The 14,022-nt window shown below is 39.5% G+C and overlaps 1 protein-coding gene and 1 long non-coding RNA gene across 29 annotated transcripts in view; one reads left to right on the top strand and one right to left on the bottom strand.

The window, feature by feature from the left end:
- The window catches only part of LOC129464232 (uncharacterized), a 149,779-nt gene that overhangs the window by 22,024 nt on the left and 113,733 nt on the right, over window positions 1-14,022 (bottom strand). The window lies entirely within an intron of this gene.
- Window positions 1-14,022, top strand: part of MTRF1 (mitochondrial translation release factor 1) — a 48,113-nt gene that overhangs the window by 4,351 nt on the left and 29,740 nt on the right. For all 26 annotated transcript variants that reach the window (XM_063619075.1, XM_063619065.1, XM_063619068.1 and 23 more), the window contains 3 exons: window positions 4,891-4,982; window positions 6,487-6,568; window positions 6,760-6,867. In XM_063619075.1, the coding sequence (XP_063475145.1) occupies window positions 4,891-4,982; window positions 6,487-6,568; window positions 6,760-6,867 (282 nt within the window). The remainder of the gene's footprint in view (window positions 1-4,890; window positions 4,983-6,486; window positions 6,569-6,759; window positions 6,868-14,022) is intronic.

The following is a 14,022-nucleotide window of genomic DNA, read 5'->3' as shown; positions in this document are numbered from 1 at the left end:
CTCCTGACCTCAAGTGATCCACCCACCTTGGCCTCCCAAAGTGCTGGGATTACAGGCATGAGCCACTGTGCCAAGCCAGTACTTTATTTCTTTTCATTACTGAATTATATTCCATTGTATGGATATACCACATTTTATTTATCCATTCATCAGTTGATGAACATTGAGTTGTTTCCACTTTTTGGTTATTATAAATAATGATACTGTGAACTTTTGTGTACAAGTTGTTTTGAGGACATAGATTGCTGGTTCATGTGGTAACTATGTTTAACCTTTTGAGGAACTGCCAGACTGTTTTCCAAAGTGACTATAACGATTTTATAGCTCTACACACAGTGTATGAGGGTTCATATTTCTCCACATACTTGCCAACACTTATTATCCGCCCTTTCAATTATTGCCATCCTATAAGTGTGAAGTGGTATCTTATTGTGGTTTTGGTTTGCATTTTCCTGAAGATTAATGAGGTTGAGCATCTTTTCTGGTGCTTATTTGGCCATTTGTGTATCATCTTGGGAGAAATCACTGTTCAGATCCTTTGCCAGTTTTTAAATTTAATTGTCTTTTCATTATTGAGTTGTAAGTGGTCTTTATATTCTAGATAAAAGTCCATGATCAGATATATGATTTGCAAAAATTTCCCATTCTGTGGTTTTTCTCTTCACTTTTTTGATACTGTCTTTTGAAGCATGATATTTTTAAATTTTGATGATGTCCAATTTATCTTTTTTTCTCTTGTTGCTTGAGTTTTGGGAGTCATATCTAAGAAAATCGCCTAATCTAAGGTCACAAAGGTTTACATCTGTGTTTTCTTACAAGAGTGACGTATTTTTTATTTTTATCCCATGCATTTAGGTCTTTGATCTATTTTAGTTATTTTTGTATATGGCGTATTTATTTTTTATCTTTTTTTTTTTTTTAAGGGATGGGTCCTCACCATGTTGCCCAGATTGTACTCAAACTCCGGGGCTCAAATAATCCTCCTGCCTCAGCCTTCTGAGTAGCTGGGACTACCGTCTATTTTTTGTCTTAGTTTTTTTATTTTAGTATTTCTCAATACGCTATTGCCTCTACATTTTTTCTCTTATGAAAATTTTCCAAAATTTTTATACAGAAGTTGAGAGAAAAGTTTAATGAACTAACCTATGATTCAACATTTATCCAGATTTGGCTATTAACTTTTAGTTTCTAGATTTTCTTCTGTGCTTCATCTTGTTTCATTTAGCCTTAGCAGTATTATGTGATATACAGGCCAGTCACTGTTATACCTGTAAAGTCCTGGATTTTTGGAGCCTTCCATTTTTCTGCCTTCTATTGATGGTACCACAAGTCTCTCATGTAGGTTTAATGGAGATATTTTTTACTCTTTTGCATAATGCCACACAGATTTGTAATTCATTAGTTTTGAGAAGGTTGCTTGCATGTAGTAGAAGTTTACGAAATGCATTCTAATTAAATTGGCATAACTTCTTTCAGCCTTGGTTGTATCATGTATAATATTAGATTGGATTACATCATTTCTAAAGGCTCTACTACCTCTACAATTTTTCTGTAATAATAGTAATAATAGCTACATTTACAAAGTCCTCTTATGTGCTAGGCACTAAGCTCGGTGCTTTACAAATATTATCTCATTTGAATGCTCAGGTAACCTTACAAGGTAGGATATATGATTATTTCCCCTCCCCCTTTTTGTTTTTTTTAAGAGACAGGGTCTTGCTCTGTGGCCCAGGCTGGAATGCAGTAGTGTAATCATAGCTCACTTTAACCTTGAACTCCTGGACTCAAGCAGTCCTCCAACCTCAGCCTCCCAAGTAGCTGGGACTACGGGTGTGTGCAACCATTCCCAGCTATTTTTTATTTTTAGTAAAGACGAGGTCTCAGTGTATTGCCCAGCCTGTGTTTTCTCTCATTTTATACATTTTATAGATGAGGAAATTGAAAGGTTAAATTTGCAAAGATCACTCAGCCAACGAGGGGAGAAGCAAGGATTTGAACCCAAGCAATGAGATTCCAAAGCGTCTGCTCTTATCCACTGCTTGATGGATGATTCAAAGTCCAGTAGGGTCTACCTCTGTGATGTATCTTGCATGAGTCCCCTTCTGTTCCTTCCACTAATTTATATCTTCATTACATCTCTGACTTAGCTGATTGCAATCAGTTCCTAACTTGTAGCCCTACCCCTAGGCGTTCCAGTTCAAGTATAATCTTATTCATGTTACTCACCTGTTCCCATTGTCTATAAGTAGAGATTTCTTGGTTTGGCATTTAAAAGCCCCTACAGAGTAACCCCAGCCTCTCCGTGTACTATGTTAATTCTCTTTGCATATTCTGCCTTCCAACCAAAATAGACAATTTGCCCTCTGGATATATTCATGCTGTCCCATGTCTGTATCTTTGCCCACATTGTTAACATACCTGTTTCACCTTGTTAAAAGCCAGTCCTCTTAGAAAGCTTGACTGAGATGTCATACTTTGTCTTCAGTACCCTTTGCAAAACAAGTGTGGTTACCTTTCTCTGTTTTGTATTATAATCCTTTATGTAATTGTCTTAACCTAAGCCCCTAACCCCATTGTCTGTTCTTCAAGGTCAGGTCCTGTGTCTTACTCATTTATCTATCTTCTGCAGCATGAAACATGGGACATAATAGGTTCTCGAGTCTTTGTTGATATAATGAAATTGAATTAGACGGATTCTACAGGTGTACAGCAAGTAATGAGAACACAAAAATAATTTTATATGATTGCAAATCAGGAGGTTTTTCTGATACCTTTGAACCAGCAGATATCTATTAAGTAATGTCAGCCTGGTTTCCATTTGTGGCATATGTGCACAATGTGGTACTAGTGGTGACATTAAAATTCTACAACAGGCCAGGTGTGGTGGCTCATGCCTATAATCCCAGTACTTTGGGAGGCCAAGGCGGGTGGATCAGGAGGTCAGAAGATCAAGACCAGCCTGGCCAACATGGTGAAATCCCGTCTCTACTAAAAATACAAAAATTAGCTGGGTGTGGTGGTGCGCACCTGTAATCTCAACTACTCGGGAGGCTGAGGCAGGAGAATCACTTGAACCCAGGAGGCGGAGGTTGCAGTGAGTCGAGATCTCGCCACTGCACTCCAGCCTGGGCAACAGAGCAAGACTCCATCTCAAAAAACAAAAAAATTTTACAACAGATGATCCATAATTAGAATTAGTTCTGACGACACCTTAGCCAGGAAGCCCTCATTAACTGCTAAAGTCTGGTTAATCCCCTTCATTTATGCCCCCGTGGCACACTGGCACTCCCCCATCACATACTGTAATCATGTGTATGTGTTTGCCACCAGACTAGGCCACTTGTGGCCTGAAGCCATGTCTTTTTCTTCCTTGTCTCCCCAGCAACTAGCAGAGTGTCTAGCAAAATGTTAAATGTTGAAAGCTTGAATGAGGCACAGAATCCCACCAGACCCTAATCACTTCCATGACTAGAGAATAATTTAAAAGAGTCTTCTCTTCTTTATACTTGTGATTCTTCATTTCTATTTTCTTTATAATTATTATTAAGGGTCAGAATTTTTTACCTCAATTTGCAGCAATGGCCACTGACAAATGAAGTCTCCAGGCCTCTAAAGCAGTGGAGTCAAAGGTCATGAGGTCTACCATCCTTGGTCAATAACTAGATCATTGTTATCTTGTTTTGCTAGAGTTCCATGATTTAACTTTCTGCTTTGGAAATAACAGAGAAAGGCCCATTTTCTCCATACAGGACAGGTTACAAAAATGTATGTTTTGTCTGACACACATGATATGTATTTTATTTTTTTTAAGACAGAGTCTTTCTCTGTCACCCAGGCTGGAGTACAGTGGCATGACCTTGGCTCACCACAACCTCCACCTCCTGGGTTCAAGCGATTCTCCTGCCTCAGCCTCCCGAGTAGCTAGGGGTACACGCGTGCACCACCATGCTTGTATAATTTTTGTGTTTTTAGTAGAGATGGGGTTTCACCACGTTGGCCAGGCTGGTCTCGAACTTCTGACCTCAAGTGATCCACCTGTCTTGGCCTCCCAAAGTGCTGGGATTACAGGCGTGAGCCACCGCACCTGGCCATGGTACGTATTTTAAAGTACCGTACTAAGCCAGGCACAGTGGCACGCACCTGTAATCTCAGCTACCTGGGAGGCTGAAGCAGGAAGATCACTTGAGTCCAGGGGTTTGAGGCTGTAGTGTGCCATGATCACATCTGAGAATAGCTACTGGCACTCCAGCCTGGGCAACATAGTGAGTCCTCATCTCTCTTAAAAAAAAAAACAATGTGAACTGAGTATGAATGTATCAAGAGATTTTAATAATTCTTATTTCTGACTTCTCTTGGATAATATGGAAGTTGTAGCTGTGCTGGACCATGTCACAGTATGCTGAGTTACAGCGGCTGCCTTTGGACAGGAAATGCTCACTCCAGCTTGCTCTAAAACTTACCTTATTTGGGTTTATATTTAATTAGCTAGTAGCTTTTTAAACCTGTTTGATTAATCACCAATTTATATAATTATAGACATTCAAATAACGAGCTTTGTAAATGTGGGTTTCTATATTAAGCTTATTTTTGTTACTACTGTTAATAGATTGATTTGTTTAGAGATGAAATGTTTTAAGCTATTTTACCTTTAAAAAAAACACACAAGGTTTTGGGAGGCATGATTATATTGCTTTTCACATTGAGTTTTTTGGAAATGCTTAGCAAATACTTGTTAATTGACGTTCTCCAAATATTTTAAATGTTCCTTTGTATAATCCCTTGCCTTTGCAACTGAAATAAAACTTAGTAGCCAAAGAGGAACATGGCTACTTAGGAGTTTCTCTGTAAGTATTTAAAAACTTTATCATTATTTCTGTTTCTTGCTTTTAGGCCTAAATAAACAAGATGAAAAGCAGTTACAAGAACTTGCACTGGAAGAAAGGCAAACCATTGATCAAAAAATCAACATGTTGTACAATGAGGTAGGTTTTCAGAGGTCGACTAGTTTCAGTAGTGCTGTATAAAGGAATGCTGTTTTTGCTAGACTCTGCTTTGGTGCTCAAAGTGGTTTCCAAACACTGTTTTAAGTGTTCTCTTATGATAAGTGATCAAGCTGGTCTCCTATAATTTGCTGCAGAATGAGAATGAAGAAAATACGGTGTCAAATAATAAAACAAAGACTCCCAGGGTAAAAAAAAAAAAAAAAAAAATTCAAAGTTGAGTCTGTTAACTTGTTAAGCAAGAGAATACATGCTGGTAAAGAAATTTAGTTCACCACAGGGAAGAGTCAGAGGATTTTAAGAGTGAGAAGAGGAGGAGGAGTTCATGGTGGCTGTTAATTAAGGATTGGAAATTTGCACCCTGGATAGAATGGAATGAATCCAAAGGTGTAGAAATAGTTGGTTAATACACATCTTTAGTTAGGTCTAGTAAGGGTATGGCATACTGAAGCCTCTCAGGGTTCATGATACTATATCAGCATCAGCTGATATCTCCTAGACATGGAAATGGAAGATTTCCCTTCCGTAGTGGTCTCTTTTCCTTCTTGCTTAATGGATGGTTTGTCTACAAAGACAATGAAGAACACACTACTGTATACCATGTTTCCCTCTATCACATTTGCTATCCTCCTACCTTCAGTCTTTCTTACTCTGGGAATCCAAGAGAGGGGCTTTTTGAAAAGTTAAGGGGGAGGTTACATGGGATATCAGTTATTTTTATTACAAATTGAACCAGTTAATCAAAGGCAGAAGATGTCTGACTCTTAGTCTGATATTCTCTCCCATAGACTATATCATTTCTAGCAGAGATGGAGCATTTCAAAAATTGGCAGTAGGGAGAGTCATGACACATAGGTACTTTTAGTTTGATTTGAAAAGCCTTTTAGTAATAATGAAATTACTTCCCTTTTCTTCCTCAGAGGAAAGTTGGTTACTTTCTTTATTAGGAAGCCCTTATTTTTTCTGGTCACAGCTGAGAAACTCATTTTGAGCCTTATCTTGGGAGCCCTCAACATAGTCTTTAATTAGAGCAACTGCTGAGAAGGCACAGCATGGCTGGTGTCTGCCGTCAGTTACAGCAGGAGAGAATATGAAATCATTTCTCAAAGTGAAGACTTTCAAAGACTTGCTTCATTCATTAGATGAAAGAAGCTACTGTTCAGAACTAATTATAAGAGCCAAAATCTGAAGAAAATTGAATGGAACACCCTGGACTTTAATCTGAACTTCTGCATTCTAGAAAATTAAGATAATCTGATAACAGTGCAGAAAATATACTGACAAGTAACTCCATTGTTAACATGAATTGATCACCTATTTTAGGTCTAATTAGTTCTACTTATTATAGCATTTTTGGAATACCCTGTTTGGGATACTATATGATTTTGCCAATTATTGATTTTTTCAATGTTTTTTGGGCCTTTATTTAAATTCAGTAATAGTGTACCAGGGAAAACATACACACAAATGCTGATTTTTATTCCAGCTTTTCCAGAGCCTTGTGCCAAAGGAAAAATATGACAAAAATGATGTTATTTTAGAGGTGACAGCTGGAAGAACTACTGGAGGTCAGTAAACTTATTATTTAAATGATCTAAAAAGTCCTTGAATTTTACCTCATTTGATAACACTAACTTTAAAAGTCCATTAAATGTATTTAAATTTGGAAATAGTTATTCTTTATTTCCTAAAGGACTTAGTTTTAAGGATGGCTTTCTGAAATTTGTTCTTACTAAATATTTTTCGTATTTTGTTTTAGGTGACATCTGCCAACAATTTACCCGAGAAATATTTGACATGTACCAGAATTATTCGTGCTATAAACACTGGCAATTTGAACTTCTGAATTATACACCAGCGGATTATGGTAGGCATATTGAGGAATTTGCCCGTAGGAGATACTGAAAATTATTTTACCTCTGATCTTGATTAGAACCATATTGTCCCATTTTTTTTGAAACTTTTGGTGTATATCTACTAAACACTGTGGCATAGGCTCGTCAATCACAGTGGCTTACTATTATAGTAGAGTTGTTAGCTAGGAGAAGAGAGTAGAAAGGAGGGAAGCATTTGCTTAGGGAGAAATATGTGAATTAGAGAAAATTCCCCTGATATGTATCTTGCCTCAAAATCATTTTACTCTGTTATTGAAAGCAAAGGTATATTAAGGTTTTTACTTTAAATAACTTTATTTATAAAATAAGTATCACTAATTAGACTAAATGGCTAATGTGTTTGATTTTTAATGAGAATGCAGAAAAAGTTAATCATTTGTCTTTATTTTCAAGAAACTTCTCTTTTGGCTGATAAAAACTTATATAACGGCTGGGCGCTATGGTTCACGCCTATAATCCCAGCACTCTGGGAGGCCAAGGTGGGTGGATCACCTGAGGTCAGGAGTTTGAGACCAGCCTGCCCAACATGGCAAAACCCTGACTCTACTAAAAATACAAAAATTAACTGGGCATGGTGGCACGTGCCTGTAGTCCCAACTACTTGAGAGGCTGAGGCAGGAGAATCGCTTGAACCTGGGGTGGGGAGGTTGTAGTAAGCCGAGGTCACGCCAGTGCACTCCAGCCTGGGCAAGACCGTCTCAAAAAAAAAAAAAAAAAAAAAAAAATATATATATATATATACACACACACACACACACACATACAACATAGACAAACAGTGCAGTTCTTTACCTTTAAATACTCAAGTATATTGATTCAAAACATGATAATAATTCTCTCATTTGTCTCAAAACATGGTAATAATTCTCTCATTTGTCTCATTCTGAAAGTTTTCCTCTGCTTGGTTACACAGTGATACATTGTAGTAGACAGAGGAGTCATCAATAATAAACCACAAACTATCAAAGTGGGGAGAGAGGATTCATGTAAGTTGAGCAGTAAAGGGAAATGAGAACCAGCATACAGCATAAGGAAGTTGTACTTGGTAGATTTCAGATACAACCAGTGGTCAAGAAAGGGAATTATCCGTGAGTGCAGAGGGAAGAAACAACCTGAGCAGCAGCATGCTGGTGGGAGAGGTCTTGTTGTGTGGGGAAGGGAGTGGGGAGGCCAGTTTACCCATAGCTTGTCAGGGTGGTAATCTCTGAAGTAGGTTGGAGTGGATAGATTTTGAACAGGTTTGATTGATGGGCAATAGGAAGCTGTTGAAAATTGTATTAATAAGAATGTGATTTGATAAAACACATATTTTAAGGAGATTATTTTGACAGTAGTGATGGACGGATGGACGGATGGACGGATGGATGGATGGATGGATGGAAAGGCTAGATTTAGTGCAGACTGCAGAGAGGTTATTAGAGTAATCCAGCTATGACTAAGAGTTAGAAGGGGGAGTAGAATTATCTGTCAGAGACCTTCAAAGGATGAATAGGCATAATTTGCTAAGTAACTAGATGTGAGAGGGGCTGTTGCTTATCCAGTATGTCCTGTGTGCACAGCTTCACACCCTTGTGAAATAGGTATTACTAATCTCATTTTACAGATGAGGATCTAGGCTCAGAGAGTAACTAATCCAAGACCACACAATAAGTAATGGCAATCCTGGGATTACATTTTAGTCTGTTTGATCCACAGCTGCACTACATCCCATTATTCTATTCTGACACAAAGGAGATGAGCCACAGGGAGTCTAATCTTTCTAGCTGAGAAGACTGTCATACTCATTCATGCCATTGAATGGAATAGAAGTTGGAAGGCAGAAACCATTTGGAAAGAATAATGATGAATGGTTTTTGAATTATTAAGTTTGAGGTTATAGTGAGCATCCACTTAGAAACAGTCAGCAAATAGGCTGGACACAGTGGCTCACGCCTGTAATCCCAGCACTTTGGGAGACTGAGTTCGAGACCAGCCTGACCAACGTGGTAAAACCCCGTCTCTGTTAAAAATACAAAAATTAGCTGGGTGTGGTGGTGCGCACCTGTAATCTTAGCTACTCAGGAGGCTGAGGCACGAGAATCATTTGAACCCAGGAGGCACAGGTTGCAGTGAGTTGAGATCGCACCACTGCACTCCAACCTGGGCGATAGAGTGAGACTCAGTCTCAAAAAAATATGTATTTGGAGTAAATATTGAAGTTGAGTAACCAGATCTTTGGTGAGATAACAGAACTCAGGCAAGCTATTTGATACCTGTTAGCTCAGAGATAATGTCTAATACTGAGAGAATAAGTGAGGGAGAGTCTACAGAGAGAGAGCATTCAGGGCAACAAGCTTTGGAGAATGGCCATGTTTAGAAGGATAGACCAGTTAGCAAAATAAAAAGAGGATTCAAGATAATCAGAAAAAGGATGAGGACAGTAAAATATTATGGAAGCAAAAGAGGAGAGAGTTTCAAGGAGAATATAAGAAGAAACAGCAGCATTATGAAAAGGAGAGTAGTGGAAAATATCCTGAGTGAACTCTGATAGGTGTATTTTGAATGAGACTTTCAAGAATAAAAGGGAGATGACCTCAATAACAGGAAGAGAGATTCTGTTCCGGGTTTGTAGAGCAGCCTAAACAATGATTGGGAAAACTTTCCTTTAGACACACTAACTCACTGCAAAATAAAATAAAAATATTTTGAAAAGTTAAAAGCCATCTTTAAAAAAAAAAGAAGCATTACAAATATTTTACTCATATACCTTTAAAATTAAAGACTAAGGGCTAGGTGTGGTGGCTCATGCCTGTAATCTCAGCACTTTGGGAGGCCAAGGTGGGTGGATCATTTGAGGCCAGGAGTTTGAGGCCAGCCTGGCCACCATGTTGAAACCCCATGTCTACTACAAATACAAAAATTAGCTGGGTATGGCAGTGCATACTTGTAATCCAAGCTTCTTGGGAGGCTGAGGCATGGGAATCACTTGAACCCAGGAGGCAGAGGTTGCAGTGGGCCGAGATCGTGCCACTGCACTCCAGCCTGGGCGACAGAATGACTCCCGTCTCCAAAAAAAAAAAAAAAGAAAGAAAAAAAAATTAAAGACTAAGAATAAACTTTTATTCATTGAAATTATAAGATAATTGCTAAAAAATTGATTTTTTTTTTTTTTTTTTTGAGGCAGAGTCTTGCTCTGTCACCCAGGCTGGAGTGCAGTGGCGCGATCTCGGCTCACTGCAAGCTCCGCCTCCCAGGTTCACGCCGTTCTCCTGCCTCAGCCTCCCAAGTAGCTGGGACTACAGGCGCCCACCACTAGGCCTGGCTAACTTTTTGTATTTTTAGTAGAGACCGGGTTTCACTGTGTTAGCCAGGATGGTCTCCATCTCCTGACCTCGTGATCCACCCACCTCGGCCTCCCAAAGTGCTGGGATTACAGGCATGAGCCACCGCGCCAGGCCTAAAACATTGATTTCTTTATTAGAAGCAGTTAGGAGAAGAAAAGAATGTAGATAAAGAAAGGGCAAAAAGCACCTACCTTACAATATATACATGTTAAATTACATATATGTGCATACAAATATTTTTTTTAATGTTTAATTGAAATGGAGAGGAACTCATAGATAACCACGGAGATTCACATAGCACTAAAAGCTAAAGTTGAAAAGAAACAGTTTCATGTACAAATTCATACGTTAAGTGACTTTGAAAGTCATATCATTTTGTGGCAATAGGTACAGATAGAGACAATATTTAACCATTTCAGAAATAGTTCAAACTAAATGATTACAAGATACTCTATGGAAGCAGTGGAGGGTAATGGCTCTAGATATGTAGTATAAGTCTGACACTATTGATCTATAAACCTGGTATCTAATGAATTGAAATATTTTCCACATTAAAGGGATTCTATGAAATACATTGCATTATCTCCCCAGCCCTCGACTGATGAATGTTTATAATTATGTTTTGTTACTCTCTGCTCATGAATTGAATTTGGGGAGGGGTGACTTACCGTAATGTAATTGTGCATTTTATGTGTCCAGATGACTCACCTTTCACCACAACTGTGAGAAACATATTTGTGGGGGGTGCCCCAGCATCCTTCAAGAGCTCTGTGATCACTCTTCTCTGTAGGTCAGACCATACAGTGGGAACTTTGGTCACTGAATTGGGAAACCTACATGTAGTAGGAGTAATTCGATCCCAGGGTGGCAGGGGCCAACTGGTGGTACCCCACTGCCAAACACCAAGTAGTAGGCATAGTTACCATGTCAGACAGCAGAGTCAAAATAGAAAGCAGAGGCTGGGCGCAGTGGCTCATGCCTGTAATCACAGCACTTTGGGAGACTAAGGTGAGTGGATCACCTGAGGTCAGGAGTTTGAGACCATCCTGGCCAACATGGCAAAACCCCATCTCTACTAAAACTACAAAAATTAGCCAAGTGCGGTGGCGCATGGCTGTAATCTCAGCTACTCAGGAGGCTGAGGCAGGAGAATCACTTGAACCCAGGAGGTGGAGGTTGCAGTTAGCCAAGATCGCACCAGTTTCCAGACTTGAGCCAATTTCCAGACCCAAAATACCTTGAGTGAAGGGGAGTGTATAGGTCCCCTTGAGGAAACACCCCAGGATACTGCCAGAACTTTTCCCCAGCCTCCCCAAAGGGACTTACAGCCTTTTAATATGGTAACTATGCTTTGGAGAAAAGAAAATAATCAGAACTTTTGAGGACTTCTAGTCACTGTCTGTAAGCCAACACTAATTCTGGACATTCAAAAATGTCACTGTGATCTACTAGTCAGGATAGGGGCTTGTGTGGAGGTCAGGTGATTGATGAGTTTTAGCTCATGCCCATCTCACAGTGGGCCCAATGTGAAAATAACCAATTCTGTGGTTATTTTGTGTGTTTTTTGCCCGGTTCCAGAATGCAAAATTGGAATAGACATACTCAGCAGCTGGTAGCATCCTCACACTGGTTCCCTGACCTATGGAGCAAAGGCTATTATGGTGGGAAAGACCAAGCGGAAGCCACCAGAACTGCCTCTAGGAAAATAGCAAACTAAAAGCAATACTGCAGTTCTGGAGGGATTGTGGAGATTAGTGCTACCACCAAGGACCTGAAAAATGCAGGGGTGGTGATTCCCGCCACATCCCCCATTTAGCTCTCCTATTTGGCCTGTACAGAAGACAGGTGGATCCTGGAGAAATGATGGATTATCGAAAGCTTAACCAGGCAGTGAATCCAATTGCAGCTGCTATGCCAGATGTGGTTTCATCAGTTGAGCAAATTAACATAATCCTTGGTACCTGGTATACAGCTGTTGATGTGGCAAATATCTTTTTCTCCATCCCTGTCGATAAAAGCCACCAGAAGCAGTTTGCTTTCATCCGGTAAGGCCACAATACACCTTCATTGTCCTCCGTTAGGGTATATCAGCTCTCTAGCCCTTTGTCACGGTTTAGCTCATAGGGAGCTTGACAGGCTTTCTCTTCCACAAGATTTCACACTGATCCAGGAAAGCCAATGACATAGTTCCAGTTACTACTGCTACCTCTCGACAGCTAAATGTCAACACTGTACTAAATGTTCTGCATGTATTTATCTCAGTTATTCCTCACAAAAACCCTTGGAGAGTAGATTGAATTTCAAGGCTGTGTTGTATGCGTGCATATGCTTTGAGGCACTACTCATACACTCTTCAGTGTGAATGTTTCTCCCTTCAGGTGTGCGGTGCTGTAGCCCTAGTTATATACTATTATTATTTACACATAAGGAAACCAGAGCCTGGAACTAACTTGCCTGTGGGCAGACAGCTAGGAAGAAGAGAAGCTTGAATTTTGAACTCAGGTAGCCTAAGACTGGCAGTTTTAATCTATATCAAATAAGTCACAGTCTTTTCTTATAATATTCAAGTATTTGCACATGACATGAAGTAAAGGGGATGGAGGAGTAATTTTAAAGTACAGTGTGAGTATGAGATGGGGAATTTAAATTTGTTGTGGCATCACTCTGTTTTAGTTCCTGAATAATCTTTCATAGTATGTCCATCTTACCACACTGAGTATGAATGTTAAACCATTTGATTTTTCATATCATCTGTCCCCTAAAGGCATGTCAGCTTCTTTATTTGGTATGGAGATTATTATCCAGTAATATGTTTTATTGCTGAAGGAAGATCAGCTATGTTGGACTTATTAAGAGACGGTATGCCAGTCTCTCATAAGACACCTTCCTAAGGCATTTTCAAGGGTAATCTAAAACTATACTCAATTTTTGTCTAACATGCTGACTTTAGAAACCAAATGGTTATATCTTCATTAGAAGTGCATTAGGAAGATGGCAGCTGCAGTAGCAGCATAGTTTTCAGTCTCTCTGAATCCCCATGCAAAAACACATATAGCAACTAGATAGCAAAACCAAAAACCCATGGATAGCATTGACAGCATTCAGTTGCAGGGTATACCCACAAAACCCCAAAACAAACCACCAATTGCCATAGAACCTGCATGGTCTAAGCATCTGTGCAGGAGGAAGAAGGAAGCAACGGGGTGACATCTGCCGGATCTAAAAACTGGAGAACCCCCTCATAACTCGTGGTTATTCTCTGGAATTTGGGAGCCAGTTATGAACATGAGCTGCAGCTGGGAGGAGTTTTACGTTCTCCAATAATGAGTGAGCATTCAGACTTTAGGTAAGGAGATTTAAAGAGGCCAGAGCATCTAGCCCGCATGACCTCTCAAAACAGATCCACTAGGGCGCCCTTGCAAAACAGACCCCCACACTGCGGAAGGACTGCTGGGAGGAGAATCAAAGTTGAGCAGGGCAGGGATAAAGACAGAGGAAGGGAAAAGAAGATCTAATCCGAAGTCAGGGAGAACAGCCAGGAAGTCCCAGAAAGCAGGTTGCTGTTTATTTGAACATTACACAAAGCCACAGAAAAGAGAGCTCTGTGAAGTTAGAAAAACCTTCCTGGACTCATTCTAAAACATATGGAAAAGCAATCTCACAGAAAAATAAACCATAGAAAAGTATTAAGGTTAAATTCCATACAAAGTTTTATGAGAAACAAGAGAATAAGGAGTAGAATAAGATCCCTACAGACAATGAAAGCACATTAGAAAGATATGACTACAAAATAGGTCAAAACTA

The sequence above is a fragment of the Symphalangus syndactylus genome, chromosome 15 (assembly GCF_028878055.3).
Source record: "Symphalangus syndactylus isolate Jambi chromosome 15, NHGRI_mSymSyn1-v2.1_pri, whole genome shotgun sequence".
Lineage (NCBI taxonomy): Eukaryota > Metazoa > Chordata > Mammalia > Primates > Hylobatidae > Symphalangus > Symphalangus syndactylus.
The sequence above is the reverse complement of the archived record's forward strand: the minus strand, read 5'-3'. Positions and strand labels throughout refer to the sequence as shown.